At 34.8% G+C, this 24,450-nt stretch overlaps 4 protein-coding genes across 5 annotated transcripts; all 4 read right to left on the bottom strand.

Annotated features, from left to right (window-relative positions):
* Positions 1-105: 105 nt before the first annotated feature.
* LOC116122860 (DNA-directed RNA polymerases II, IV and V subunit 9A) lies at positions 106-2,073 on the bottom strand. Its single transcript, XM_031408666.1, has 4 exons — positions 1,908-2,073; positions 1,721-1,796; positions 852-1,013; positions 106-354 (listed from the first exon to the last, which is right to left on the bottom strand). The coding sequence occupies exons 1-4, from the start codon at positions 1,934-1,936 to the stop codon at positions 274-276; spliced, it is 348 nt and encodes a 115-aa protein (XP_031264526.1). The 5' UTR covers positions 1,937-2,073; the 3' UTR covers positions 106-273.
* A 2,060-nt stretch (positions 2,074-4,133) lies between these two features.
* LOC116122797 (zinc finger CCHC domain-containing protein 10) lies at positions 4,134-5,912 on the bottom strand. The gene is made up of 2 exons (XM_031408610.1): positions 5,678-5,912; positions 4,134-5,335 (listed from the first exon to the last, which is right to left on the bottom strand). Exon 2 carries the CDS (start codon positions 5,266-5,268, stop codon positions 4,489-4,491), a length of 780 nt encoding a protein of 259 aa, XP_031264470.1. The 5' UTR covers positions 5,269-5,335; positions 5,678-5,912; the 3' UTR covers positions 4,134-4,488.
* Positions 5,913-8,541: 2,629 nt separating this feature from the next.
* Positions 8,542-10,246, bottom strand: LOC116122870 (outer envelope pore protein 16-2, chloroplastic). The gene is made up of 7 exons (XM_031408675.1): positions 9,998-10,246; positions 9,868-9,919; positions 9,708-9,779; positions 9,585-9,616; positions 9,362-9,395; positions 9,161-9,228; positions 8,542-8,912 (listed from the first exon to the last, which is right to left on the bottom strand). Exons 1-7 carry the CDS (start codon positions 10,118-10,120, stop codon positions 8,769-8,771), a joined length of 525 nt encoding a protein of 174 aa, XP_031264535.1. The 5' UTR covers positions 10,121-10,246; the 3' UTR covers positions 8,542-8,768.
* Positions 10,247-11,080: 834 nt separating this feature from the next.
* Positions 11,081-22,839, bottom strand: LOC116122780 (serine/threonine-protein phosphatase 4 regulatory subunit 3-like). Of its 2 annotated transcripts, XM_031408591.1 has the most exons (24): positions 22,459-22,834; positions 20,412-20,492; positions 20,156-20,255; positions 19,724-19,808; positions 19,542-19,591; positions 18,889-18,968; positions 18,356-18,415; positions 17,173-17,272; positions 16,990-17,067; positions 16,796-16,863; positions 16,581-16,649; positions 16,421-16,498; positions 16,247-16,342; positions 15,606-15,676; positions 15,382-15,459; positions 15,164-15,257; positions 14,638-14,736; positions 13,939-14,150; positions 13,730-13,844; positions 12,897-13,028; positions 12,695-12,802; positions 12,506-12,615; positions 12,325-12,420; positions 11,081-12,234 (listed from the first exon to the last, which is right to left on the bottom strand). In XM_031408591.1, the coding sequence occupies exons 1-24, from the start codon at positions 22,501-22,503 to the stop codon at positions 11,709-11,711; spliced, it is 2,631 nt and encodes an 876-aa protein (XP_031264451.1). In that variant the 5' UTR covers positions 22,504-22,834; the 3' UTR covers positions 11,081-11,708. The 2 variants fall into 2 exon arrangements, 1 of the variants encoding a protein (XP_031264451.1); XR_004126961.1 differs by lacking the exons at positions 11,081-12,234; positions 12,325-12,420; positions 12,506-12,615; ... (1 more) ...; positions 12,897-13,028; positions 13,730-13,844 and having other exon boundaries at positions 14,108-14,150; positions 15,164-15,252; positions 22,459-22,839.
* Between the last annotated feature and the right edge of the window lie 1,611 nt (positions 22,840-24,450).

The raw sequence follows: 24,450 nt of genomic DNA, 5'->3' as shown, positions 1-24,450 counted from the left end.
TCAAAATAGATTTGCAACGACAACGAATAAATTTCATTTTTGTAGAAACAGTTTGAAAAAATCTGCGGCGGGCATCTCAGAGCCATCAACATAAACTAAACCCAGATTAAACTGCCAATGCAAGTAATCACCTTTTAGGCCAGAACAAGAATCAGCCCGGAAACTAGTAGGTACTAATTCTGAGTCAGTAAGTTCTGCGGACAAAATAAAGCATATCCATCATAAAGGTGTTAATTATATTCAGTTGCCCTTCACATGGTGAGCAATCAAATCTCATTCTCTCCATCGAAAACCACAATTTGGGTTGCAGCAGACAAAGAACAGCGTCATACCTTCCTCGCCCCTAGCAGTTGCCTGAAACAGTTTACAGAACTCAAGACATTATTAAAAGCAGAGCAGAAAATCATTTTCATTTGAACATTATGAAAAAGTAGAATTGAATCAGAGTTCAGCCAAGTTTTAACAAGCACATTACTACATTGAATGACTCCAGCAAAGTTCCAATTTCAGAATCAGTAGTCCCATCACGGAACTTTGTCGAAATTGTTCATGCCTCGGTGGCCTTTATGTCTAGTAAGAAGTCAAGCCAAGCTTCTTTGATTTTAGCATATATATATACCTTGACTTCTACAGTTATGATCCAAAGACAAAACAATCTTTCCACTCAAATATCATTAATTTTATCTCTATTATGCTACATATATCTTCATTCTAACTTCCCAGAACCTCAACCCCACCACAAAAGAAGAATGAAAGAAAAATACAACTTTTGATTCATAATGCTACCCTAAGCTACAACATCAACTATGAATAATGATATTAACAATAAAATAAATGAAATAGGATGTAACCTGGAAAAACACAGCTTCTCCTTGGTTACAATTTGAGCAACGAACAGCTTTAGTTCGAGGAAGAGTTGGATCTGCAGCCACATCAGCATTCAAAATTTGTGTTGTCTCCGATACAGAGTGTTGCACCTCATTTCTATAGACACAGTTGTTATCAGCAATCTCCTGCACAAGTTGAGAAAATTAAATATATATGCCAAGTAAGAAAAAACCTTCCAGCTGCTTTTATCAAGGAAATTTTGAATCAATACCCACATGGAAATAGAATCGATTATTTTTACAATTTGAAACTAATCCCTAAATCAGCAGAAAATTTCCTCAAAGAAAACAACCCACCACCATAGGTGCCGAGTCCAGTATATTCAATCTAGTGACAGTAATAAGACAACATAGGGACATATTCAGCACCAATTATAGTCTTAAAATTATGGGTTCAAAAAGGGAAAAAAGAATTAAAAATAAGCTTTAGAAACCCTAATTAAAGCAAACCTTTATCTAAACAAGATAGATTCAATCAACAGATTATCCAACTCAAAATTTGTCCCTTTCAACACACAAAATAAAAATCATGTCTTGGCAATCTTCAACATTAAAATTCTAAAGCTTTTTAACTTTAATAATACTACCAGATGCATGTTCTAAATAAGTTCTCCACATATAACACTCTACACCACAACCAATTTCAAGTCTAAAAAGAACTGAAAAATCCAACCACAGATTCAGCATTTTGTAATGCTCTCTCTCTCTCTCTCTCTCTCTCTCTATATATATATATATAAGAACACACAAAACAAATCACATTCACAATATATATATATATAAATATAAAAAACTAAAGCAAAAACAAAAACAGAAAGATAAAAGGAAGTTGCCTGGTGATCGCAGTTACGGCAAGCATAGAGGAGGATCTTCTGCTCCCTATCTTCTTTCGGGTACAGAATGTTGTTGCTGAAACTCACAATTATTTGAAATTAATAATCTTCAATTTCATATATATTTCAGAAATATAAAAAAATGAATGAAAAAGGAAAAGAGAGATTTGAATAAAATGTAACACACCATTCGCGGCAAAATTTCATGGTACTCATCTTGCCAAACTTAAAAGAGAGACAGATTGATAAAGAGAGAGAGAGAGAGATGGGTTTTGGTTTTGGGGATTCTTTGGCGGGCACTTGCTTTCTTTTTTATGCTCTCTCTCAGAGTCGCAGACCTCCTAGTTTCTACTAACATTGTGGGACACGATAGTAATTTTATTGACTTCAATGGATAAACATGGAAACCAAAGATTAATTATTTAAACTTTTTTATTTATTTCACGTGTATATGCCTATATGTATAATAATTTAGGTGATAAATAGGTTTGCACAGAACTCATTCCCAAAACATTTTTTTTTTCCATGATGGCCATGGAGGCGTTTGGGTTAAATTACGCACATCTCAACTATTCTCTCATAGGTATGGCAATGTTCCTTAGAATTTTGGGGACCTGTCTCGCCTTGTCCCTTATGGGGCAAGGAAACCTCCGTTTTTTGGGGGTGGGGGGAGTTTTAATCCCCGTCCTCGGGGATGGGGCGGGGGTGGGTGATGCCTTTCCCCCGCCTCGTATATAATATATTAAATTAAAAATTATTATTATATATATATACTTTTCACTAATGCCCATATATTTCACCTAATTACACAATTATCCTACCTATATAAACCCATATTTTCCCAATTTCCCTCACCCTAAACAATTGAACAAGAACAAACCATAACCCATATTTATCTATAATTAATTATGTTTTAACAGTTAATTTAAGTGTTTGTTATGTGGACGAGAATTAACTATAATGTTTGGTAATGCTCAAATTAATTTATGTTTATGTAAAATTAACGAGGTGGGGACGGGCCTCCAACATTCCGCTTTGGGACAGGGAAGAGGAATTCCTGTCATCCCCATAACGGGGATGGGGCGGGGGTGGGAAGTGATTTTGAGGGCAGGGATGAGTACGGTGAATGAGATCTCTGCCCCATTGCCACGTCTATTCTCTCAAGACCCTATCACTACGAGTTCCAATAATCACCTTTATTAGGGGGTTGTAAGGACTCAAATTCGAGAGACTATATAAACTTATATATTTGTTTACTCTTTTACCATCAGGTCACTCGGTGGCCACTCCCAAAATCTAATTTAAGAGAAGAGAAAGTCGTATATATATATATATATATATATATATATATATATATATAGACACACACACACACACTGATACACACACGAGTTCATTAAACTAGCAATATAGTACAAATACAACTTCCAATAAAAGAGAAAATTTAAATCACATATAATTTATTAATAACTTTTTTCAGTTCAATCATAAATTGGTATCAAATTTGTATCGGTTACATAAAACCCTTTTTATTTTTTTATTTATTTTTTTAATGAATTTATCTAAACATTGAGGGTAGATTTTATGTTTCTGGACATGATTTAATAACTCTCCTTAAAATTAGCCTCACAAATATGAAGAAATAATTAATTATATAGAATAAAGGAAATATGGCATTTCGGCTTCAAGAAATTCCCATATAAAGCTCTCTTTCAAATAGCAAGAACTTGCTCCTTCTGAGGCCTAATTATACATGTATAGATACACCATGGGCTGCATATACATTGCTTTGTAAATCTTTGTTCAATCTTATTTAAAATAAAAAGGCAAAAATGGTAGATCCAGAGAGCACTAATCTATGACATAAATGCAACTGGCGGGTTCTTCTGCCATGTTCTAAAGAAAGCTACGATAATTCTCAGAATATTAGTAGTCAATGCAAAATTTAGATGAAATCTCAGTTCATGCGCGGATGCACTGGTATTTTATGTGGGCTAATGCTCATCAGTTCCAGTTTTAACATAAGGAGCAAATATCAAGTGATAACTCAAGTGTACAGAAGAATACAAGTTTTGAGGTGAAACAATTGTACATTAGGTCCAGTTTTATCGAAAGGACCAAATAGTATCCATTATCCAAACACTATATTGCAAAATCATTCTGCAGTTTAAGATGGAAATTCACACATAGCATATGACCACATAAATCGCTGAGGAAGATGATTTGGGGTAGTTAAAAAAAACCAACATTTTAAGCTTCAACTTCAATCCTGTACAATTTTCTATGATAAAGCATCACTCGGTAAAATTCTTTCTGAATATCAGAAAACCAATACCAGTCAGCGAAAGGTACAAATCCAACATACAACCAATAAAATAATTGAAAAGAGAAAAGGGAGCATGTCCGACAATAATTTACTATGGCTACCATAATTTATTAAACAATATAAAGTTTAAAAATGCATTCAAAACAAGCTCAATGTTCAAAAGCTACAGAAAAATCCATATTATTACATCATAATGCAACAGTCAATGCAAAATGGAATAGAAATGTAAAAGAAGAAAACATCTAATAAACTTGTTTTAGAGCCCTCAATCTGTAGCATCACTTAGTATCTCCACCTTATAATCTCCACAGTCACCGCTAATCAACCGACATACTGCACATATGGTTATATGGAGCTGGTAGATATTCCCAGTTATAAAAACACAAATCCAACACAAAGCAAAATAAATAGTAGCTAGGTACTTCCTGCTAGATTCCCACATTTAGCGCTTCCTGCCGTGCCTTCTCTTCCTTCGGCTGCGCCTATCATCTGAATCAGATTCTGATACAGAGTCCGATTCAGATGACTCAGAAGATGAGCTGTACCTCCTACGCCTAGCCTTCTTCTGCTTCTTCTTCTTTCTTCGGCGTCTCCTCTCTTCCTCTGAATCAGTTGATGAGCTGTAGTCAGAGCTACTCTCCCCTGACGAATAATCTGAACCCGTCACAGATGACGAACCGCTATCAGTCTCAAACACCGAAGCCTCACTGTCACTACCAGACTCTGAGTCAGAGCGATGCTTCCTTTTACTTTTCTTGGAACTCTTTTCAGCAGCCTCATCCTTAACATCTGGGTTATCTAAATCATAAGAGATTGACACCTTCATCTTCAATTTAGGATTCTTCAGCTGCTGGGTCCGTGAAGGTCGTGACATGTACACACGCTCATTCTTGCACTCGTATGTCCAATGTCCAGTTTGAAAGCATTTCTGGCACTGTGAAGCTGTACCACCAATGCTAGACATTGTAGTCTTAAGATCTTTTCTCTCACCCAATCTCACCGCCTTTTCGGTACTCATCAAGTACATCTGCCTCTTTGCTTCCCTCTTCTCTTGCCATCGGCTGGGCCCTTCTTCCTTCTGCCCGTATGCATTAACATTTCGTGCAGCTGCAGTGGCAGCACGTTCTGCCTGAGCACGACTTAAACCTTTGGCTGCACTCAAGGCTGCAGCCTTAATTCTGTCAGCAGCAGCCTGGGATTTCTCTTCCTTTTTACTCGACATTTTCCAAAACCCTAACAATTACAAGCTCTCAAATCTTTTATCAAAACAGTCACAATCTCTCCCGACTCTGCATTCAAGAATGGTCTTAATCAATCAATCACGTCAATAAATATAATCTAGGGTTAAGAATAAACTAAACTAACCAACCAACCATTTACTCAATTTTCAAATTGTCTTCGACAATCATAAAACAACCAAACTTTCTCGATAGGAAATAGAATCTAGGGTTATGAATAAACCGAATTAACTACCAATATACTCAAAATTTCAAATTTTACAGAAATAAAACGAATCAAAGAACCCCAAAACAGAAACCTATACAAAAGAAGAATCAGACAAAAACCCAAACAGAAACGGAAGAACTGAAAGTATGAGAATTAAAGAAGAGAATGTAAAGCGAAAGGCATACCTTGAAACCAGATCGATAAAAACAAAACCCAAATTATGCGTTCTTTGAATTGTCGAAGGCCGATTATTACATTATTAGTGAACAATGCTTTATAAAGTAACCGAGTAAATTTGACGCGCACAGTCTCAATGATAAAAACAAAACCCAAATTATGCGTTTAGGAAAAGAGTTTTCAAACCAAGGCGTTGGCCGACGGCCAAATAGGTTAAGTTTGAGATTATCTATCACAATAATAGAAGTGACTTGTTTTCTTATTTTTGTCTTAACCTATGATCATATTATTCTATTTTATTTAATTATTTTAAACCTTTTAAGTTTATTAATTTAACTAAACACCCTTAAAAAAGGTTTAGAAATTGATAGAAACACCTCACCCACCCACATTTGCCAGATTTTAGCCATCACCACCGAAAGGTAGCCAGAATATATTATAATGACGTACAATCAACTAGATCTGGCCGGTAATGCACCACTCAAGCCTTATTTTCAGTCAGATCTACCCTGGATCTGGTCAAAAAATACCATATCTATGATCAGATCTTTGGCCATAATTAGTCGTCGACGACCAAATGTGACCAAATCTGGCCGTCAACAGCCAGATCTAATCGTAGAGTCGTGCACCAATATGACATTTTTCAGCTAGATCCATAGTGGATTTGACTGGAAAAGGTCATATCGGGGCATGACCGGCCAGATCCAACCGGTCATGGGTCGATACGGCGACTCTAGCCACCCTCCGACGATGGTGGCTGGCTGCTAGTATTTAATGAGTGTGCGGGGGTGTTTTTATTAATTTTCAATGTTTTATTATAGAAGTGTTTAGTAAATTAACAAACTTAATGAGATATTTTTGTTAATTTTCAAATTCTATCTCATAATAACCACTTAACTCTTTTTCAAAAATATTAAAATAAATGCACATGATTTATCTGGTTGTTTTGGGTTTGTAGGTCTTCAATGGATTCGATAATTAATTGAGATACGCGTAAACTATCATGAACATCCCAGTTACTAAACAAAAAAAGTTTTAGAAATTAGGGAATTACCCTCGTATTACACAACCAAGCCAAAACAGAAATTCGTTTTCTATTCTGTTCTTTTACATTGCAGTCCTTATTAGATTATTTTATTGCAATTACACCACCAAAATTATAACGAAGTATTAGTAATCTCTCAAGTTTTGGCACCAAATCTTATACGTATTATATTATTTCATTGTTTATATGGGCCAAACGACTTACACATACCCAAGATTTGCCGTAATAACAAAGTGATACCTAAAAGGTTTTGAAACGATAAATAGGTATCTTCCGTTATGTGCTGTTAGTGATTTCTGTTTGGTAATAGTAAAAAGACTAGAATGCCCTTGAAAGTTTGATATTTTAGTTTTTTGTAAATTTAAATTTTTCTAAAAAACCCCCTAGGTTTGCTAATTTAACTAAACACCCTAATATATAAAATTTTTGTAAAATCACAAAAACACCCCCACCACCTGCAGTGCCAGATTCCAACCACCACCGTCAGAATCTGGCCGAAAAATTGTGTTACGACACAGACCCCTTCGAATCTGTGTCGTAACGCGTTGACTGGCCTTTTCCGGCTAGATCCACCACGGATCTGGCCAGAAAAGGTCAGATCTACGTCCAGATCTGGCCTTCGAGGCCGCAAAACTCTCGACGGCTAGATCTGGACGTAGATCTGACAGTTTTCGGCCAAATCTGTGATGGGTCTAGCCGGAAAAGGCCAAATCTACTGCCAGATCTGGCCGTCGAGGCTGCAAAACTCTCGACGGCCAGATCTGGACATAGATCTGGCCGAAAAAGGCTAGATCAATGAGTTATGACACAGATCCGAAGGGGTCTATATCGTAACTCAATTTTCCGACTGTGGTGGCTGGAATCTGGCACTGCGGGTGGTGGGGGTGTTTTTGTGATTTTATAAAATTTTTATATGTTGGGGTGTTTAATTAAATTAGCAAACCTAAGAGGTTTTTTAAAAATTTTTAAATTTATAAAAAGCTAAAATATCAAATTTTCAAGGGCATTATAGTCTTTTCACTATTATCAAACGGAAATCACTAACAGCACATGATGAAAGGTACCTATTTATCGTTTCAAAATCTTTTAAGTAACATTTTATCGTTTCGGTAAATCTTGGATATGTGTAAGTTGTTCGGCCTTGTTTATATATATAAAGCTCATTAATTTCGAGTCAGTTTTTCAATACGCGGCAGAAAAGACCTCAATCTTGAAATACTTTACATATGTGTGTGTGTGTGTGATGTGAAAATTAAATTAATACTACAAAATTATATATATTATTCGAATATCTTATGCACCTTGTTTCTTTTAAATATATAAGATTGATTAGTTTATTCACCTTAAATTATTGATTAATGTTATACAGAGAGTTTATATGAGAGTTTTTAAACTATTATTAAAAAGTATTACATATATGTTTTCAGAATCTTTAGAATTAGAAATAATATATCTATAAAATTATTGAAACCTTTAAGGTAATTAATGCTTTCAAATGACCATTCCATACAATCAAATATTTGATTAAATCTCATATTAGTGTTCTCAATATATTAAAATAAACCATTTTTCAAAGGATCCAAAACCCAAATCTCTTTTCACCTGTTCCAAATTAGATTCCAACATTAAGATTGAGGGGGTTGTTTGCGACATTTCATGACTTAGTAGGTTAAATTTAAACTTGCTGGCTTTTTTTTTTTTTAAATTATTATTTAAATTAAACAACCCCTTAAACCATAATTAGAAGAGGCTGGACTTAGATACATATTTGATATATAAATCTCATCAGGAAAATAAGAACAAATATATAGTAATGAGAATATGAAATACAAAACAAACTTCTTGGATAATAAGGCATCGGGTGAGGCCATAAAAGGGACAAAACCTTCATGTTTCTTAAGATGATGATGATGATGATTAAATACAATCATCTAAAGACGAAAATCCCAGAAAGAAACTGTTCTTATGGAAGTAGCAGAATGTCATTTACCCAAAAAAAAAAAAAAAAGAGATAATAAAGGCAACAAAGGCCACATTATTTTCCTATTTTGAGCTTAAAATATCCCTGTAAGAAGATTTGCAGCACTTGAAATAGCAGCTCCGGTAATGGCGCATTGCACAATCTGCTCATGGGAAGGGTCTTCTGATGTAAGTGCCAATGCCACTCCTGTTATTGCTCCTGCCATTGCACTGTTTTTCTGTCCAAAACAAAAAGGGAAAACAAAGAGTCGTAATGCCAGAAAATTTACTGTGTGATTATGAAACTATGATGCAACAAACATCAAAAGATGTCTGCAAAAAGAGAAAAGCCTCCTTTGAATTGCATATAATTCTCAGTTGTTTATATTTTTATGAATGAAAGGTATCATATCAATATAAGGAGCGAATTCAATGTAGATTTTATCAATGAATTTGAAAAACAAAGACAGTGCTATGATCGTTTTACCCAATCATGAACTCCACGAGCCTCCTTTAGCCCATATGTGAGACCAGAATATACTCCAGCAGCCAGTCCTGCAAGACAAAAAAAAGCCCCAGAAAAGCATTAGAACAAAGGCAGTATAAAATCTGAGCAGCATGAGCAACCACGCAAATGATAAAATGATAATAACAAGGCGTTCAGGTCTGAGAATTTATTTATACTTACCCCACTGTAAAGATTCTTTTCCCGTGTTCTTCACCTGCAAAAAATTGCACAATGAATAAAAATGGCCTGTTACTCGTTAGCCCCCTCAAGGAAAAGAAAGAAATGCAATGGAACCTAGATACCAGCAAGACTGTAATATGGCAAAGCAGATTCTTCATGGTTTTTAAAATCCATCATCAATCAACAAAGACGTTTATACTCTAGCAGAAATTACAAAACTCACCATGGCTTCAAGAGATTTTCGGTTGGTTTCTCCTGAAAACAAAAATAACAAAACATTAGAAACAGGCAATGCATGGAATATATAAGTATAGACAGATCAATAATATTTTAATTTAACACGCACCTTTGATATTGGAAAAGCTGTGTTTCTTTGAACCACCTAACTCTGACATATCACTTGAATCAAGTCCCGAACCTTGAAATCAAGGGAAAAAAACAAACAGTTAATGATATACCTTTCAAAAGCATAGCAGAAACGCGGAATAACAACTCATCTTATATACCCTCAATAGCTGTGAAGTATGCGTCCCTTGACACAGCCTGAATTGCTCCTATCTGTACATCAGAACCGATTAGATTCATCAATAATCAGAGTTTTGAAAGAGAAAGTACATGTAATGAGAGGTTTCTTACCCCAGCGGCTTTGACGAAACTCTCAACAATACGATTGAGGAGAGGGTGGCCGAGGTCGAAGAAGCCACCCTTGTCAAAGCTACGAAACTCATCTAGCAAAGACCGAGTCTCCAAGTTACTCATCTTCCCGAAAAACGAAATGGTGTTGAAACAAACTTGGAACAAGAAATTGTTTTGAGCTTCAAGTGTAACTGAGAGTGGCAGTGGGAAGGGGATCTTTATGTAAGGAGGAGAAAGTCATAGAGAACACGTGTATGTGAAACCTTACGTGTCTCGTTCATGTAACTAGAACTGCGGACTTCGCGGGGACGCCTACGACCCACTTTGCCACGTGTATTGGTTACCAGGACAAATTCAAATTGAGTTTAAATCACCTGCGACGCATCATTTTTTCTGATTCTCTTTTAAGTTCGTTATAACCCATTCATTGTGATGATTGATCAACAGTCGTACATTCATATTCAGTATTCAAGGTTGAAACTTTGGAGGTTCGCTCCGTATCCAGTCTAAAATTCACAGTTTTGATTGAACAGGGCAATTTTTCACCTTTATTGTTTAATTAAGATCATTTATTCATTAGAGTAAATACTACACTTATAAAGAAATTTTACAAAAATTTTTATACAAAGTGATGTGACAAAAAATGAATAGAAGAGTGAATTTAATGAGTTTAACTTTTTGTTTCACTCTTTTATTCATTTTTTACCACCTCATTTTATATGAAAATCTTTGTAAGATTTCTTTGTAAGTAAAGTATTATTATGTTCACTAAGCCAGATAAAATAGCCGGGGTACAGACAAGCGAGTACATTGCAATGCCTTGGTAAAAAAAAAAACAATATTACACTTACAAGTTAGTCACAAACCCTCTCTTACAATTCCTAGGTTACAGCTGACAAATTTTTTAAAATTCAAAATTCAGCAATAAAATCCTGAGAGCTTATGAGAAAGATAGTATGAAATTGAATTTTTATTGTGATAAAAATTCAACAGTACAAATATTCTCCATGAGTTTCATATTTTAAGATTGAATTGTACAAACGAATTGGAGCAGGAGAAAAAAGTAAAAAAAACCAAAAAAACAAAAAAACAGTGAACAAATTTTAACTTTGCTAATGCAATAGAAGAAAAGCCTTGGAAAGTCGAGTCGCGCAATAGCGAGTTTTAATTTACAAAGGGGTCTGTCTGTCAAATGAGGTTTCTGCTACAAGTGAAAATTTGGTCTTCAACCAAGGAACTCCCTAAACCTTCCTCCTCTTCTCTATATTAACCACACCCACCACAAAACTGACAACAAAGAAACACTATGCAGGGCATATATTGATGCCCTTTTCTATCATATTGTTCACATAGCTAAAAAAGACGAGATTAAAAAAAAAAAAAAAAATGAACAAAGAAAATCAATGCTTGATAAATCTTTCACAGAAGCAACAATTACTTGGCTCAAGGCATCAGAGAAAGATATAGCGAAAACGGGGAAGACCGGGCCTACATTATATATCACGAGCATTGAATTGCCTTCGGCCCCTTGGTGGCACTATACAAGTATACTCTTCTACTTTCGATGGAAGCCCAAAACCAACTCCACCCACTTTCTTCTTCTGAAGCACCTCATTTCTTTGGTTGCCCAGGTCTCAACCGCTGACATCCATCGGTTCAATAAAAACGGATAAGAAAAGTCACCCTGATGAAATTAACTCCGAAAAATAACTTAAGATCCATTTACAGCCATTTCTGGAGAGGATTTTGGTGGTATCAAAGGGCAGTCATCACCGCTTAACTGTCGACTATCTGAACTGGCATGCAGGCAATCCGAACAACTCCTAGAAGCAGTAGGCTCCTTTTCTCTATGATTTTCCTCATCTGAACTGCTACTGTTATCGCTATTCAGAGAATTGGCCGACTCCTGTTCACCTACACCCTTGTTACCATCACTTGTACGAGCACTTAATTGCGTGCTGCTTGCACTTTTCTTGCCAGGTAGCACTGCCTGGCTTAGTGTTGAACACAAAGCAGCAAATACAACACTATCTCTTGACTTCGAGGTTTTACCCAAACGTTGCTTCTTCACTAGCTCAGGCTCCTTTTCCTTGGGGACAGACAACTTACGCTTCAATCTGAGAGATGCCATTATTCCTTCATCTTCCTCTGAAGCTTCTGACTGTTTCCTAGGTGGTGGTCTATAGTCTTCATCATCTTCATCATCATCATAGTCAACAAGTCCACCAGATCTTGGACTACAGTCAACACAGAAAAACTCACTATATAATTACAAAAGTCTCCAAGATGTATTGGGTCAACTTTCTAGGATGAGGCAATTATAATACCTTAATGATGTGTAGCTTGCAGTTACTCCATTGGATGAAACAGGTTGAGCCTGAGTTCTCTGGGTGTGAGAGGCAGATGCCGTATCCTCTTCGTCACTGCTTATGAATCCAAATTCAGTGCAATGGGAAAGAAAATGTTGGAAAAAAGTTCTGTTGATACGTTCCTAAACAGAAAACACACCTGTCCTCGTTAAAATAATCTTCCTCTTCCTTCTCCAGGGCACGCTCATCAATTCGTTTTCTTGTATCGAGTGAATTAACATTACTTTTGCTTTCACTATTTTCCAAGCACTGAAAACAAAACTTTTAAGGGCCAAGAATCTTAAATTAGAAGTGAAGTGGTGAAAAACATGCAGGGATAGGAAAATACCTGCTCATATTTAACTTTGAGAGAGTGAATAGAAGCCAAATACTCAAAATTAACCAACTGATTCCAGAATGAATCAAAAATGTATTTAAGCAATGACTTCAGATTCTCCTGCATGACATTAAGCGATAAGTAAACAAAATCTTCCACATATCCATAAGATTATCATGACAAAAAAGATAAAAGCTTAGAAAAAGATGGGCACCTTGCAAATGTATTCAAAGAGCTCCAAAACTGCAGAGTTCAGCAGATTATAACGATTGCCATTAGCAACAAAGACATCTATAATTGGTTTAAGAATATTGTTCTTAACAATATGATTTATCAGATGTTCATCCTGCAGAATTACAAAAAACTTGTAAAACAAATGTATCACAAAAACTTGCAAATTTACAGGAAACTCAATAGAAGGGAAGGAAGGGCTGAGGAGCTGGAAGTATCAAATGCAGTATAAAGCATAGAGTAAACAAGTTGCCTTCTTAAAATTAACAATAATCTAGAAAGTGCCAACACATTCAGATGTCACGCGAGGGGAAAAGAGGGAAAAAAAAAAGTACAACTGACCAGAAAATTGGGACATTTTATAAACATAATCCTCCTCAGAAGGTTTTGCACTCTTGCACAAGGTAAAATAACTTGCTAGCAACAAAGAGAAGCAATACATTTGCAATAGTTAGACCCAGAATCCTGTGAAATGACTGCAACTTTAAACCAAAAAAATCAATTCTTTGTTACTGACACCTTCTACCTACCAAATCCCAAGTAGGAGCATCATGAAAATAACAGTTTTCTGGGCCCTTTACCATGGCAATAGCAATAATGACCTGACATTTAGTATATAAAGCACAGAACTAGTAATTCACAAATTTCCCATCCATGCAGCCCTAATTCTACGTTAAGTACAATTTATACTCTTAATCTCCTCGTATATAGTTGAACCAAGGAAAAAAAATAAACATTCTGCATCTCACCATGAAATCCATGGTATAATCATTCAGATGAGTACATATATCAACTGATCAAAACGAAGTCACTTACATGGCGGGAAAGAATTGTACGAACAAATCGAACAGCAGCAACTACTAGATATTTTTCCCTTCTTCGTGTCAGTAACAAGACTTTATCTATAAAGTTATTAAGAAGAAAATTACACCTGCAAACGCAAAAAGAACATCCCACAAATTAATGCCATATACATAGCAGGAATATAATCGAGGTGACAAGACAACAGGCATCAAAATTCTTACTTTATTCTATAAGGATGGTGCAGGACACAAAAGCACAGCAGTTCACATATGTTTGACAGTATTTCAGGTTTTGTGCTTTCAACTCTTACACCACTACCAGAAGATTCGCCACCAACCGATTGAGCAGCACCTTTGAGAGGACATGATGCTGTTATAACATCAATTAATTGACCCAAATGCTTCTCATAGAAGATATCAATAATGGTATCCCTCTACAGCAGACACAAATAATATCAAACATTCAGTGATGAATTCAGAATACTAATAGAACAAAAAATTTGACAAAAGAAACTTAGGCTTACATGAAAGTTTTACGGACAAAGTTTTTCCAACAATTCAGCAGATAAATATAATAAAGTACAAATCAATTTTCAAATTGTTACAACTGCATAAATAAACTCAAATGCGTTGCATGCTCTAAATTCAAAATCATCACAAATATAAAGCTTGAAAATCTGATGATGACTATCAAAAAAATGTGCGATATACAGCAATAAAGAACAATAGCAAAAGAACAAGATAAAACAGTGATGAAATTAGTCACTACATTTACCAAAAACCTATGAGAAAAACAAAAGAATAGGCCTTATTAAAAAGAAAACAAAATAGCAATCAACAGAAACAATTTCAACAATTTACAAGCAATGTCATCCATCATTCAACATATCTTTTTGGAAAATGAAAAAGTTGCATAAGCACCTGAGCTCCTGACAATGTGTATGAATCCAGTAAACTACGAAGAATTTCTAGAAACTGGCAGTGCATGTCATCCCCAAAATCTGTTAGCATTCCTTTAACCTGCAGTATACAACCATAAGTTAGTCATCCTCACCGACTAAACAAATATTTCAATGATCAATACCTATTTGTTTTCTATCAAATTAGGCCTAAAGCTCTGTAAAAAAGAATAACCAGCTTATAACTGTTCACTTGTATCCCATTCCACCAGCTGTCCGTTTTAAGATCCACACTAAGGTGCTAGCAGGATCTAAATGTGCAAATATACTTCAATTTCAACAGTTGGACTATTTAAGAGACAAGTGATAATTTGTGTCTTGCAAGTGCTGGGAAAATAGAGCACTCAATTTTAACAATGACAATTTTTTTTTTTCAGGACAGAGGAAGCTGTTTTGTTCACGTTCTGGTCATGTAGATGCTGGTTAATTAGAAGGATATCAGATCTCACTAAATGTTCACATGATGACCAAACACAGAAAATTCTTACCAGGAGTCCTAGAAGTGGAACTCCTTCCGGCCGAACAACATAAGAACGCAAAAGGTTCGGATCCTGATTCAAGAACAAAATGAGGATATCTGTCCTGCATCCATTAGAATGGCCTATTTGTTAGGCCTATAATAATAGGCCGGATAACGAAAAATGAAAAGCTCAAAAACGGAAAAAAGGTAAGAAGACAGAGACAGATATTAAGGTGACATCATTACCCAGTTAATACAAGTTTTTTGTCTTGGCTTTGCAAAGCATCAGCAATGATGTCAAAGACACCTTCATTCATGAGATCCCTACAATAATGTAACTTAGACTTTTGAAAAAATATATACTCAAAAAATTTATTATCTAAAGAAAGAACTCAAGAATTCTCAAAATCCAAGATTAAGCCACAAACATGCAATGGTAATAGAGATGTGTAACTTCAGCACTAGCCTACCTAAATAGCCGGAGCTGCTGAACCATTTGTAGGCTCTTGCTTAAACTACAAAACTCAAGCAAGAAATATACCTGTTTTCATGAAATAAGCAGGGTCAAAACAATGGCAGAAAAAGAAATAAAGCATTAAACACAAGGAACTTACTTAAAACAAAATTCCAGTCTCACAAATCTGTTTCAATATGATAAAATCACTATGTTACAACCTCCAATCATACTTCTTAAACTAGCAAAGGAAAGGTCCATTAAAAATTACAGTTATGGAGAGTGATGTCTGATCATAAGACAGTCATTCTCTTCAAGACAAAAATCCCCAAGGAAGACTTATAGCCGCCTTCATTTACACATTTAGTCTCATAAGAACCAAGCAATTCATTAATCCTAAGAAGTAACATTTTACAATTGAATCAAAAAAAGAAGTAATTTATAATTAGGCAATTAATAAGGACACAAATTAACAGAAATCCCAGCCATGATCCAATAAATTCCAGGGTTTCCAATTAAAACAAAATATAGCCAGTCAAAAGAAATGATTGAGAGATTAAAAGTACAGAAAGAATGAAAATAAATGAATAATCCAGCTGCAATTTTCCAATATCATGGCTAAAAGAGGATAAAAAGTACTCAGGCATTGGGCATTACCAAATTTTTCTTGGATTCTGCAGAGATGGCTGGTGACCTCAGTCTAGCAAATAGTTCCTGAATGAAGGTGCTGTCATCCTTTAACAAGGAGACAACCTATAAAGGAATCTTATGGTTAGATATACAATAAGATAGAACTTTGTATTTTTGAACAATCAGCTTTGGAAATCTTACAATAGCATTATTCCCATGAATTATTGAATTGAGATTTGCAACGGTGGCTTCATCCAACACTCTAGCCAAAACAACATCCTAAAAGAGGTGATATAAGGTCAGAACCACACATCACATATGCATTCAAGAAATCGTGAAGCCTAGCATTTAAGGTCCAAACCTTTAAATAACCAATTCTGTATGTCTGGTGTATCTTTGAAAGGACCAGAGGATCCTTTATTGGAATGGCCTACAAAAACAATTTAAAGAAGTGTATATAAGTAAAAACAACTGACTGTCCTTGCTATATCCATCTCGCTCAACCACCCACCCCTGTCCTCAACCCCTAACTACTCCCCATCCTGAAAAGAAAAGAACTGTTTGACAATTTGTTACCTCCTTAAAAACAACATGCTCTTTTAAAAAATTTCGATGATGTTGGACATGAGGCACCTCAGGATCATCTGCAGATGGGAAAAGAAATTAAAAAAAAAGTCTAGACCGGTTGATCACCATCAATAAGTAGCAAATACTAAATAAGTATTCAAGGTTATCACCCAAACTAACACTGACAGAGCAATGAAACTTACGCTCAAGGGAACCAATAATATCCATGATCAACTCATCCCCGAAAATTTTCTCAAAGATCTGAGAACTATTGAGCATAACTGCAAGAAACCAGAAAAGTAAATTATTGATGATAACAAGCACCCATGTATTTAGCAGTCAACTGATTAAAAGATTCATAAGATATAAGTGTAAGGAGTACTGACTGATCCCTTTGACTATTTTGAATATCATATGAAGGCTATCAATACTTTCCAAGTCTTCACAGATTCGAAAAAGATCCATCAGCTTCCGGAAGAAATCTTGCTGCGTTAAGAATATAATGTCATTCAAAGCGATCTAAAAAATGTCAACTCAAAAACAAATAAAAACATAGTCAAAGACATGTAAAACATAAAAATATCAAAGCAAAAATAAAACATAGTATTAAAGATTCATGAAAGTGAAAGAACCAAAACCTAGAACTAGACATAGTTACAGATTAAAGAAACTAAATAAGATAGGTAAACCAATTCCAAAACATATGTTAAACTAAGGATTAATCAGTAACATGATTCCACAACAAATCGGACATAAAAGGTAGCAGGCAAGAATGCTCCATTATACAGCATTTACAACAAAAACAGTGCAAAGCTGGCAATTTTCAAGGATAAATCATCTTCAGATCCAGAGGACGAGCTCAAAAGTGAATGGAAGCACCTAATCAATTTTTACAAAGAGTTTCGGGATCATGAATGTTTCTCTCCAATCAGCAAGGTACTACACAATAATGCAAAACTTTTAGTGATTATCAAAAAGCATTGCAACCATTCTTGACATGTCTCACATATTACATGCAAGATGTGCACTCAAATACCAATATACAGTAGACACTATCATTAAGAATTTTCTGCAAACTTTTCTTTTCTCATCTTCTCCAGTTTCATATGTAATTTCAAATGCACTATATTTTATATTTTAGGAAAAAAAATATTTCAACACCGGGAATTTCAAACTTATACATGACTAGATCTAGCAGCATTAGCCCATTCTTGAACTTCTTTGTACTGCATGTCATCAACATTTGAACTATATTAATCACAGGAAGCTTCTACAACATGTTAAGTTTTGGTGCTTTGGCAAAGAGTTTCTATATCTTAAACAAAATTTTCACTAATTAAATGAAGTTAGCCAAAATTAAAGAAGCAGAAAGCAAGATAACATGTATTGATAAGATATAGAACTAAACAAATGATTCTGATAGAAGAAAGACCACCACAGTCACCTTCAACAATTGATAAATGGCCACCCATTAAATTACAATTATAAAGGCAACATCCACTATGTCCACATCTAGATCTACTAGATATAGAAAAGTAAGCAAAAACCAACAGTGTACAAGAAAGTTACATCACTCAGTATGAGTTCGGTCAGCCGCATTTGATCAGCAATGCCACTCTCAGTCACAGTCTGCAATAATCAATCAGTTTACATTAAACAATTGTGACAACATCATACGAATAAATTATAAGCTAAAAGTCACTATCCCAAAAATTTAGGATAGCATTGTTTGCATAATTGTGAATGTAAAACCACACTCACACTGTCAAAAACACAATGATGAAAGAAAGACTACTAGATACATCATATGTCTAGTGTAAAGATATAAGACATATCACATCATGCAATTTAGGATACAGCACCCCCTTTGCAACCCTAACTATTTATAGAAACTATAATCAGCAACTTTGGTTTGATTAGCTAGTTGACACATTAATCCTGATGCTGTGCTCCTCAGAAGGTGAAATATATGTTTTGAACAAGTACTTAAAGTGAAATTGCATACACTGTGCTCCTCAGAAGAAAAGAAAAAATTGAAAATTATTGCAACACCTGAAACAAACCAAATATAGAAAATAAAAGAGCTAAGCACCAATAAAAACCTTAAGTATTAATGGAAGTGTGGAAAGCTCAACAGCCGGCAATTCCCTCAATTCACTGTTCATGCTATGAAATGTCTCACCTGCAAGAATTAGAAAATGATTAACAATGTTTCAAGCACACAGCTCGCCAGATATAAAGTAAATAATACACAGTGCAGCTTCACACAACATGGTAGTAAGGAAGCTCCACTCCCTTTATGATCCCTCCCTACCTTAAGAAAGAAAGGGAAAAAAAAAAAAAAAAACTTTCTGTTTTTTGATTCAAGCAAAAAATGGATAATGAACTTCAAGTTCTTACATATTTTTTTGGTTATTTGTTTGGAAACAGATACGATAAACTTTAACCATATACAGTAAACTAGTTAAAAGAGAAAATGTGACCCTCCAATGAAATCTGAGCCACTAAATGATCTTGAAGACTTTTCATAAAAGGCCAAAAAGAGCAACAATCTTTTCTATATTACACAACTATCACAGAAAAGAACATTCTTGAGTAGAGTTGGATCATTATGGTAATCCACGAGTTATCTTGGACCTCACAGTTGTATATCATAATTCATTTTCATTGGATAAAATTCTCATTTTGTCTGAATTCAAGATGCAAAACATAAGACAAAATTAAGCATCACACAGTTAAGTTTGCAACTACTTACTGTTAAGAGAACTGAAATTAAGGTTCCTCTGCACATTACAGATGTTGTCCCTGAGTAAACAATTATTACATTAAGTAGCTACAACAAAATGACCAGAACAAGAGCACAGAAAATGGTTCACAATGTATCAACTGGGAACAAGAATCTATAAAAAGAATAAAAGACTATATTCACTTAGTTACCATATGTATGAGCACCCTGTAGTTTCCTGGAAGCTAAGAGCCAACTCTGTAGAGTATTCTGGGTCTCTCCACGAGATAATCGTGTCTGAAAACAAGAATACAAAACACAGAACATATTTATGAAGCATATCTTTTTAACCAAGAAAATCGAATCTTTGTACCATTTCTAAACTGTCGATCCTAAAACCTAGGCAATTAGGAAATTTATAGGATATAATAGCCCCAAGAAAAGTTGAATCCCTAACCTCTTGGATAGAACCGAAGACCTTATATTATTCTAAACTTTCTGCACCATACTAAAACCCATTTATTCGAATCAAAATAAAGTGATCAAGAGAACCATTTATACTGACTACTTGGCAGCAGCATATTTGCTTGCAATTGGCAAAATACTTAGACAGATACAGATCAGTCAATGTAACATACACATACCTTCTTGCTTCCTGTAAATTTCATCTGGGCTGATGCGGTGCAAGAGTATTGTCTCATTATCTTCTTCATCAATAACAAACAAACCCAACTCTTCTGATCTCTGCATTACAACATTTGCATTCAATCCAATTGCAGGACATCTTTAAGAAATCATCCATATCAATTAACTTTCAACAATTATTTTTCAGAAATGGATGCTACTAGTTCGCCACCAGAGTTATACACAATTGAAATCAGGAAAAGGATATAGAAATACCTCCAAATAGTCCACAGTTACATGCCCAGTACCTTGGTCATCCCATTTACCATCATCATTCAAACGATATACCTTCACCCGCTGAAAAATTTAAAAGCAAAAAAAAAAAAATTCAAAAGAAAAGAGTTGAATGAGCCATTTTTATCAGTCATGCAACATTTGGAAATTATCAAAAAATTAAGAACCGCATTGTGAATAAGCAAATTAACAAGAAGGTAAACCACAAATAAATTAGTTAATTGAGTCAACCAATTGTGCCAACCAAAACAGCTTCCATACTCAGTTTTCATGAGCAAACAAGTTTCATGCTATGCTAATAACATTGAAGATTGTGAAGCATAGACCCTATTCATAGAATGACACAGATTTACTCTTTAGTCATTTAACTGGGGAAGAGTTAAGGGTTAAATTTGTGTTCCCTACTTTGTATTTTTTTCGGATAGGGATTACTTTGTTCTTAGTCTATACAGAAGAGTTTTGTACTTTTTTTTTAAGGTTATCTTTGTGACAATAATACATAAAATTACAAGCAATATGACCACACACATCCAGAATGCAAGCAAAACAAAAAATTCAATCAAATTTTCCAGATCTAACAAGGATTTTGTTAAACTTCAATGATGCACTTACTTTACATTAACATGCAGGAAGCTCACAAGGCGATTCTCCATCTATTCTCAAACTTTAACACTAAAACTGTATGGTATTTGTTATGCCACCTCATAAATACCAGATACCCAATTACTATTATAGTGTGTAACCATTTATGTATCTTCTGAGAGTAGTTGCCAAAAGACATGAGCAAGCTCCATCTATTGCAAATTCAGCAGCAACAAGTCATTGTTTTCTTAAAGTCCCTACTATTAATTTGAATATCTTAAGAATAACAACAAGTGGTTCCACAAAGTAGAGCTATGGTATGTGCTTGCATGTGTGTATTACACCAAATATCTTTTAGTGTCAATAACAAAGAAACTGGAAGATACAAGAAGACTCCAAAATTGCATTTATGTTCCAAGGAGCATAAAATAACAAGCTAATATATATATATATATAAACATAAGATGGTGGCACATCATAACAAGAATGAATAGCAGGTTAAACAGAGCCATAAGTGATATCTAATCCATGTCAGCACCATAAGATTGCAGTTGAAATTACCATTATAAATTTACCATTATATTGTTTACAAGCTAGTAAACAATATAAGGACATTTCATGTCTTAAGAATTAATATGTGGCACAACAAGGTTTAAACTAGCAAAAACCGCCAACTAAGGATAGAAAGGAAGTAGAGAACCGCTATAACTAATCAGTATACATCAGCAATTGTCATTTTACGGAGATTCTTACTTAAAAGGGGCATATATCTCATACACCAACAACATACCCACCAAAAGATAATACAAGCTTCCAAATTCCTCACGCGCTAAAATTGTGAAAAACGGCAAATATCAACCAACCAATTAAAATTGAACCAAAGAAAACGTGTGGGAACTACATAAGCTCATGCAACATATCGAGTGTCTGACTATTTAAATACACCTAACCTGCAGTTTAACCACACTAGTGATACTTCTATCAAACACTGAAACTGCAAAAATTGTAGTGAGAAGCAAAAAAGTAATAGCGTCAGCACATTTCTATACCCAGATAAAAAAGGGATACTGTATCATCTTTAATAGCCAAAAAAGGGGCCCCTAAAGACAGTATAAAAACTATTCATCAATTCATGCCCAAAATAGCAGTTATATTCTCTCATTCACTTCAACATACGTCACAGCATAAAAGTACATTTTACACCACCTTAAAGAACTACAAATACTCGTACTAAACAACTACAAACTTCCGAAACAAAATAATCAATCTTCGATACCCAACACTAATCGAATTGAATAACAACGACTACACTTACTCTACAACAGTAAACAAGATCCTAAACTTGAAATTAACAACTCCCTATGGCTACAAAACCACTATTAGTCAACACTAGCGAATAAGAACTCCATCTCTAGGGCAAAACGATAACAGCAGAAAACGAACTAACCTGCATCGAATTGGCGTTCGCTTGAGACTTATCTTGCGCGCCCATCGTGGCTCCTCTCTCTCCCGGATTCAAATTCGCAACCAAACAAATTGAACAGAAATCGCAATCGAAGTAATTAACTTAAAGCGCAAAAATTAGGGTTTTAAAACCGAAGAGAGAGAGATAGATAAAGCAAATCAACCAAGGCGGGAGATTTTAAGGTTCATAAAGATCAATAGAAAACCCTAACCGCCATTACCAGCGTAGAACTCTAAAGCCTTCGATTCTCTCTCTCTCTCTCCCTCTCTCTCTCTATCTAATTATTTCTCTCACTAATTTTATTGTTATTTTTCTCTCTCTCTTTCTCTTCCCTTTTTATTCTTTTCTGTGCAAGTGTCTATCCCCGACCTTCGATTTGAGAAAGTAAAGAAAACTAAATAAATATGTTACTAATGTTAGAATCGTAGTTTCCTTAATGCCCTTAATATTTGCAACTATTTACCGAGAAAGCCATTGACCTTGTGTACAAACAACAAAGAGTGTGCGCTTAGTATAAAATTCCCCACGCGTTTTATTTGCGTGGGTCCCTTACCCTCCCGTGCCACTAGAACTTGATGATAATAACACGTGTAACGTAATGAAGAGCACTGCGTCTTTTGGTGACAGGGCGGTGAAAAATATTATGTACTGCGGCAATCAGATGTTCATGTGAATCAGTGGCTTGGTTGTTTTGGGGTGTGATGATCTTTTGAATGCGATGACTTCGACGCGCCACGTGGCAACGGCATTTGTACAATTTCAGACTAGAAAGCATCAAATCAAAGGAGGGTTGGAGAGGATCTTTAAGTCCTTTAGAGCAAGTGCAGCTGCTTATCATAGGGTTGCAGCCTTGCAGGAGTGGTAATAAGCCAATAACTGAGGTATGTGGCTTGGCTAGTTGGCTTTCCACTCTGCGTCGTCGTTTTTGGTCGTGGACAACTGGACATGACAACATGCGTGTGCAATGGTGAGGATATTCCTAAAAATCTAGGATAGATAATATAAGTAGTGTTACATTTACATCACTCTTTTATATAATTTTTATTATGGCATATATCATAATCATATAAATTTTAATTATTTTTAATTTTTAATATTATAATAGAATTTGTATGGTTGTAGTATATGCAACATCATGATGTTTAAAAAATAGTTTAAAAAAATTTCAACATGTGTTGTAGACATAACAACACGTGTGTGCAATGGTGAGGATATTCCTAGAAATCTAGAATAGGTAATATTACGCTTACAATCTAATCTTATAAAATTTCTTCCATAATCTTGACATGGTAACTCGTAATGGATCATGTCTATCTAATAATGGGTCTTGTCTACTAGGGGTGTTCAAAAGCGGTTAATCGAACCGGTTAACCGATTTTGAACTAGTTTTCCCTTTTTTTTTTATAGAACTTTTTTTTTTTATTTGTCCTAAATTAAACTATAAATATAGACGATACATTGGGAACTAAGAAAAAATATTTGGGTTGGGATTTTAGATTAAGTGAATTAGGGATTTATTTTAGTTTAGGTTATTATTTATTTATTTAATATATATATATATATATAATATATATATATATATATATATATATATATATATATGAAAAATCGGTTTAGAAAATCGATTTTCGGTTAACCGTTTCTAATTTTTCCCGAACGAAAATTCGGTTTTTTTAATTTTTCGAACCGTAACCGAACCATTTTTTCGGTTCATTTCGATTTTTGCATTTTTTTTAACACCCCTATTGTTTTACTCAATTGCAAGCTGTCACGTTAGGATAATCAAAGAAAATTTGTATTATTTGGTTGTGAGTCAATCTTTATTGTTTAGGAATTCGGGTTTTCCCATCTACCCCTAATGCACCCATGGTTTTCTAAAAGTATTAGATATCCGTAGTTAAAATTTAGGTTTCCTTCCATTTTATTTTGAAAAGTCGATTTTGCCCTTTCTATCTTTTACCCATTTTATTTCGA

Source organism: Pistacia vera, unplaced genomic scaffold, assembly GCF_008641045.1.
Source record: "Pistacia vera cultivar Batoury unplaced genomic scaffold, PisVer_v2 Contig138, whole genome shotgun sequence".
In the NCBI taxonomy this organism is placed as follows: Eukaryota; Viridiplantae; Streptophyta; class Magnoliopsida; order Sapindales; family Anacardiaceae; genus Pistacia; species Pistacia vera.
The sequence above is the reverse complement of the archived record's forward strand: the minus strand, read 5'-3'. Positions and strand labels throughout refer to the sequence as shown.

Bases quoted from the DNA above. Each gene is read 5' to 3' on its own strand.
- LOC116122860 (XM_031408666.1), bottom strand. From the start codon at position 1,936: ATGAGTACCATGAAATTTTGCCGCGAATG. The intron at 1,797-1,907 runs GTGTGTTACATT...TGTGAGTTTCAG, and splicing joins ATGAAATTTTGCCGCGAATG to CAACAACATTCTGTACCCGA. The intron at 355-851 runs GTTACATCCTAT...AAACTGTTTCAG, and splicing joins GAGAAGCTGTGTTTTTCCAG to GCAACTGCTAGGGGCGAGGA.
- LOC116122797 (XM_031408610.1), bottom strand. From the start codon at position 5,268: ATGTCGAGTAAAAAGGAAGAGAAATCCCAGGCTGCTGCTGACAGAATT.
- LOC116122870 (XM_031408675.1), bottom strand. From the start codon at position 10,120: ATGAGTAACTTGGAGACTCGGTCTTTGCTAGATGAGTTTCGTAGCTTT. The intron at 9,617-9,707 runs GTGCGTGTTAAA...TTTTGTTTTCAG, and splicing joins CAGCTTTTCCAATATCAAAG to GAGAAACCAACCGAAAATCT. The intron at 9,396-9,584 runs GTGAGTTTTGTA...AATTTTTTGCAG, and splicing joins GAAAATCTCTTGAAGCCATG to GTGAAGAACACGGGAAAAGA.
- LOC116122780 (XM_031408591.1), bottom strand. From the start codon at position 22,503: ATGGGCGCGCAAGATAAGTCTCAAGCGAACGCCAATTCGATGCAG. The intron at 19,592-19,723 runs GTAACTAAGTGA...TTGTTTACTCAG, and splicing joins ACAGGGTGCTCATACATATG to GGACAACATCTGTAATGTGC. The intron at 12,803-12,896 runs GTGCCCATCTTT...AATGTCATGCAG, and splicing joins TCTTTGAATACATTTGCAAG to GAGAATCTGAAGTCATTGCT.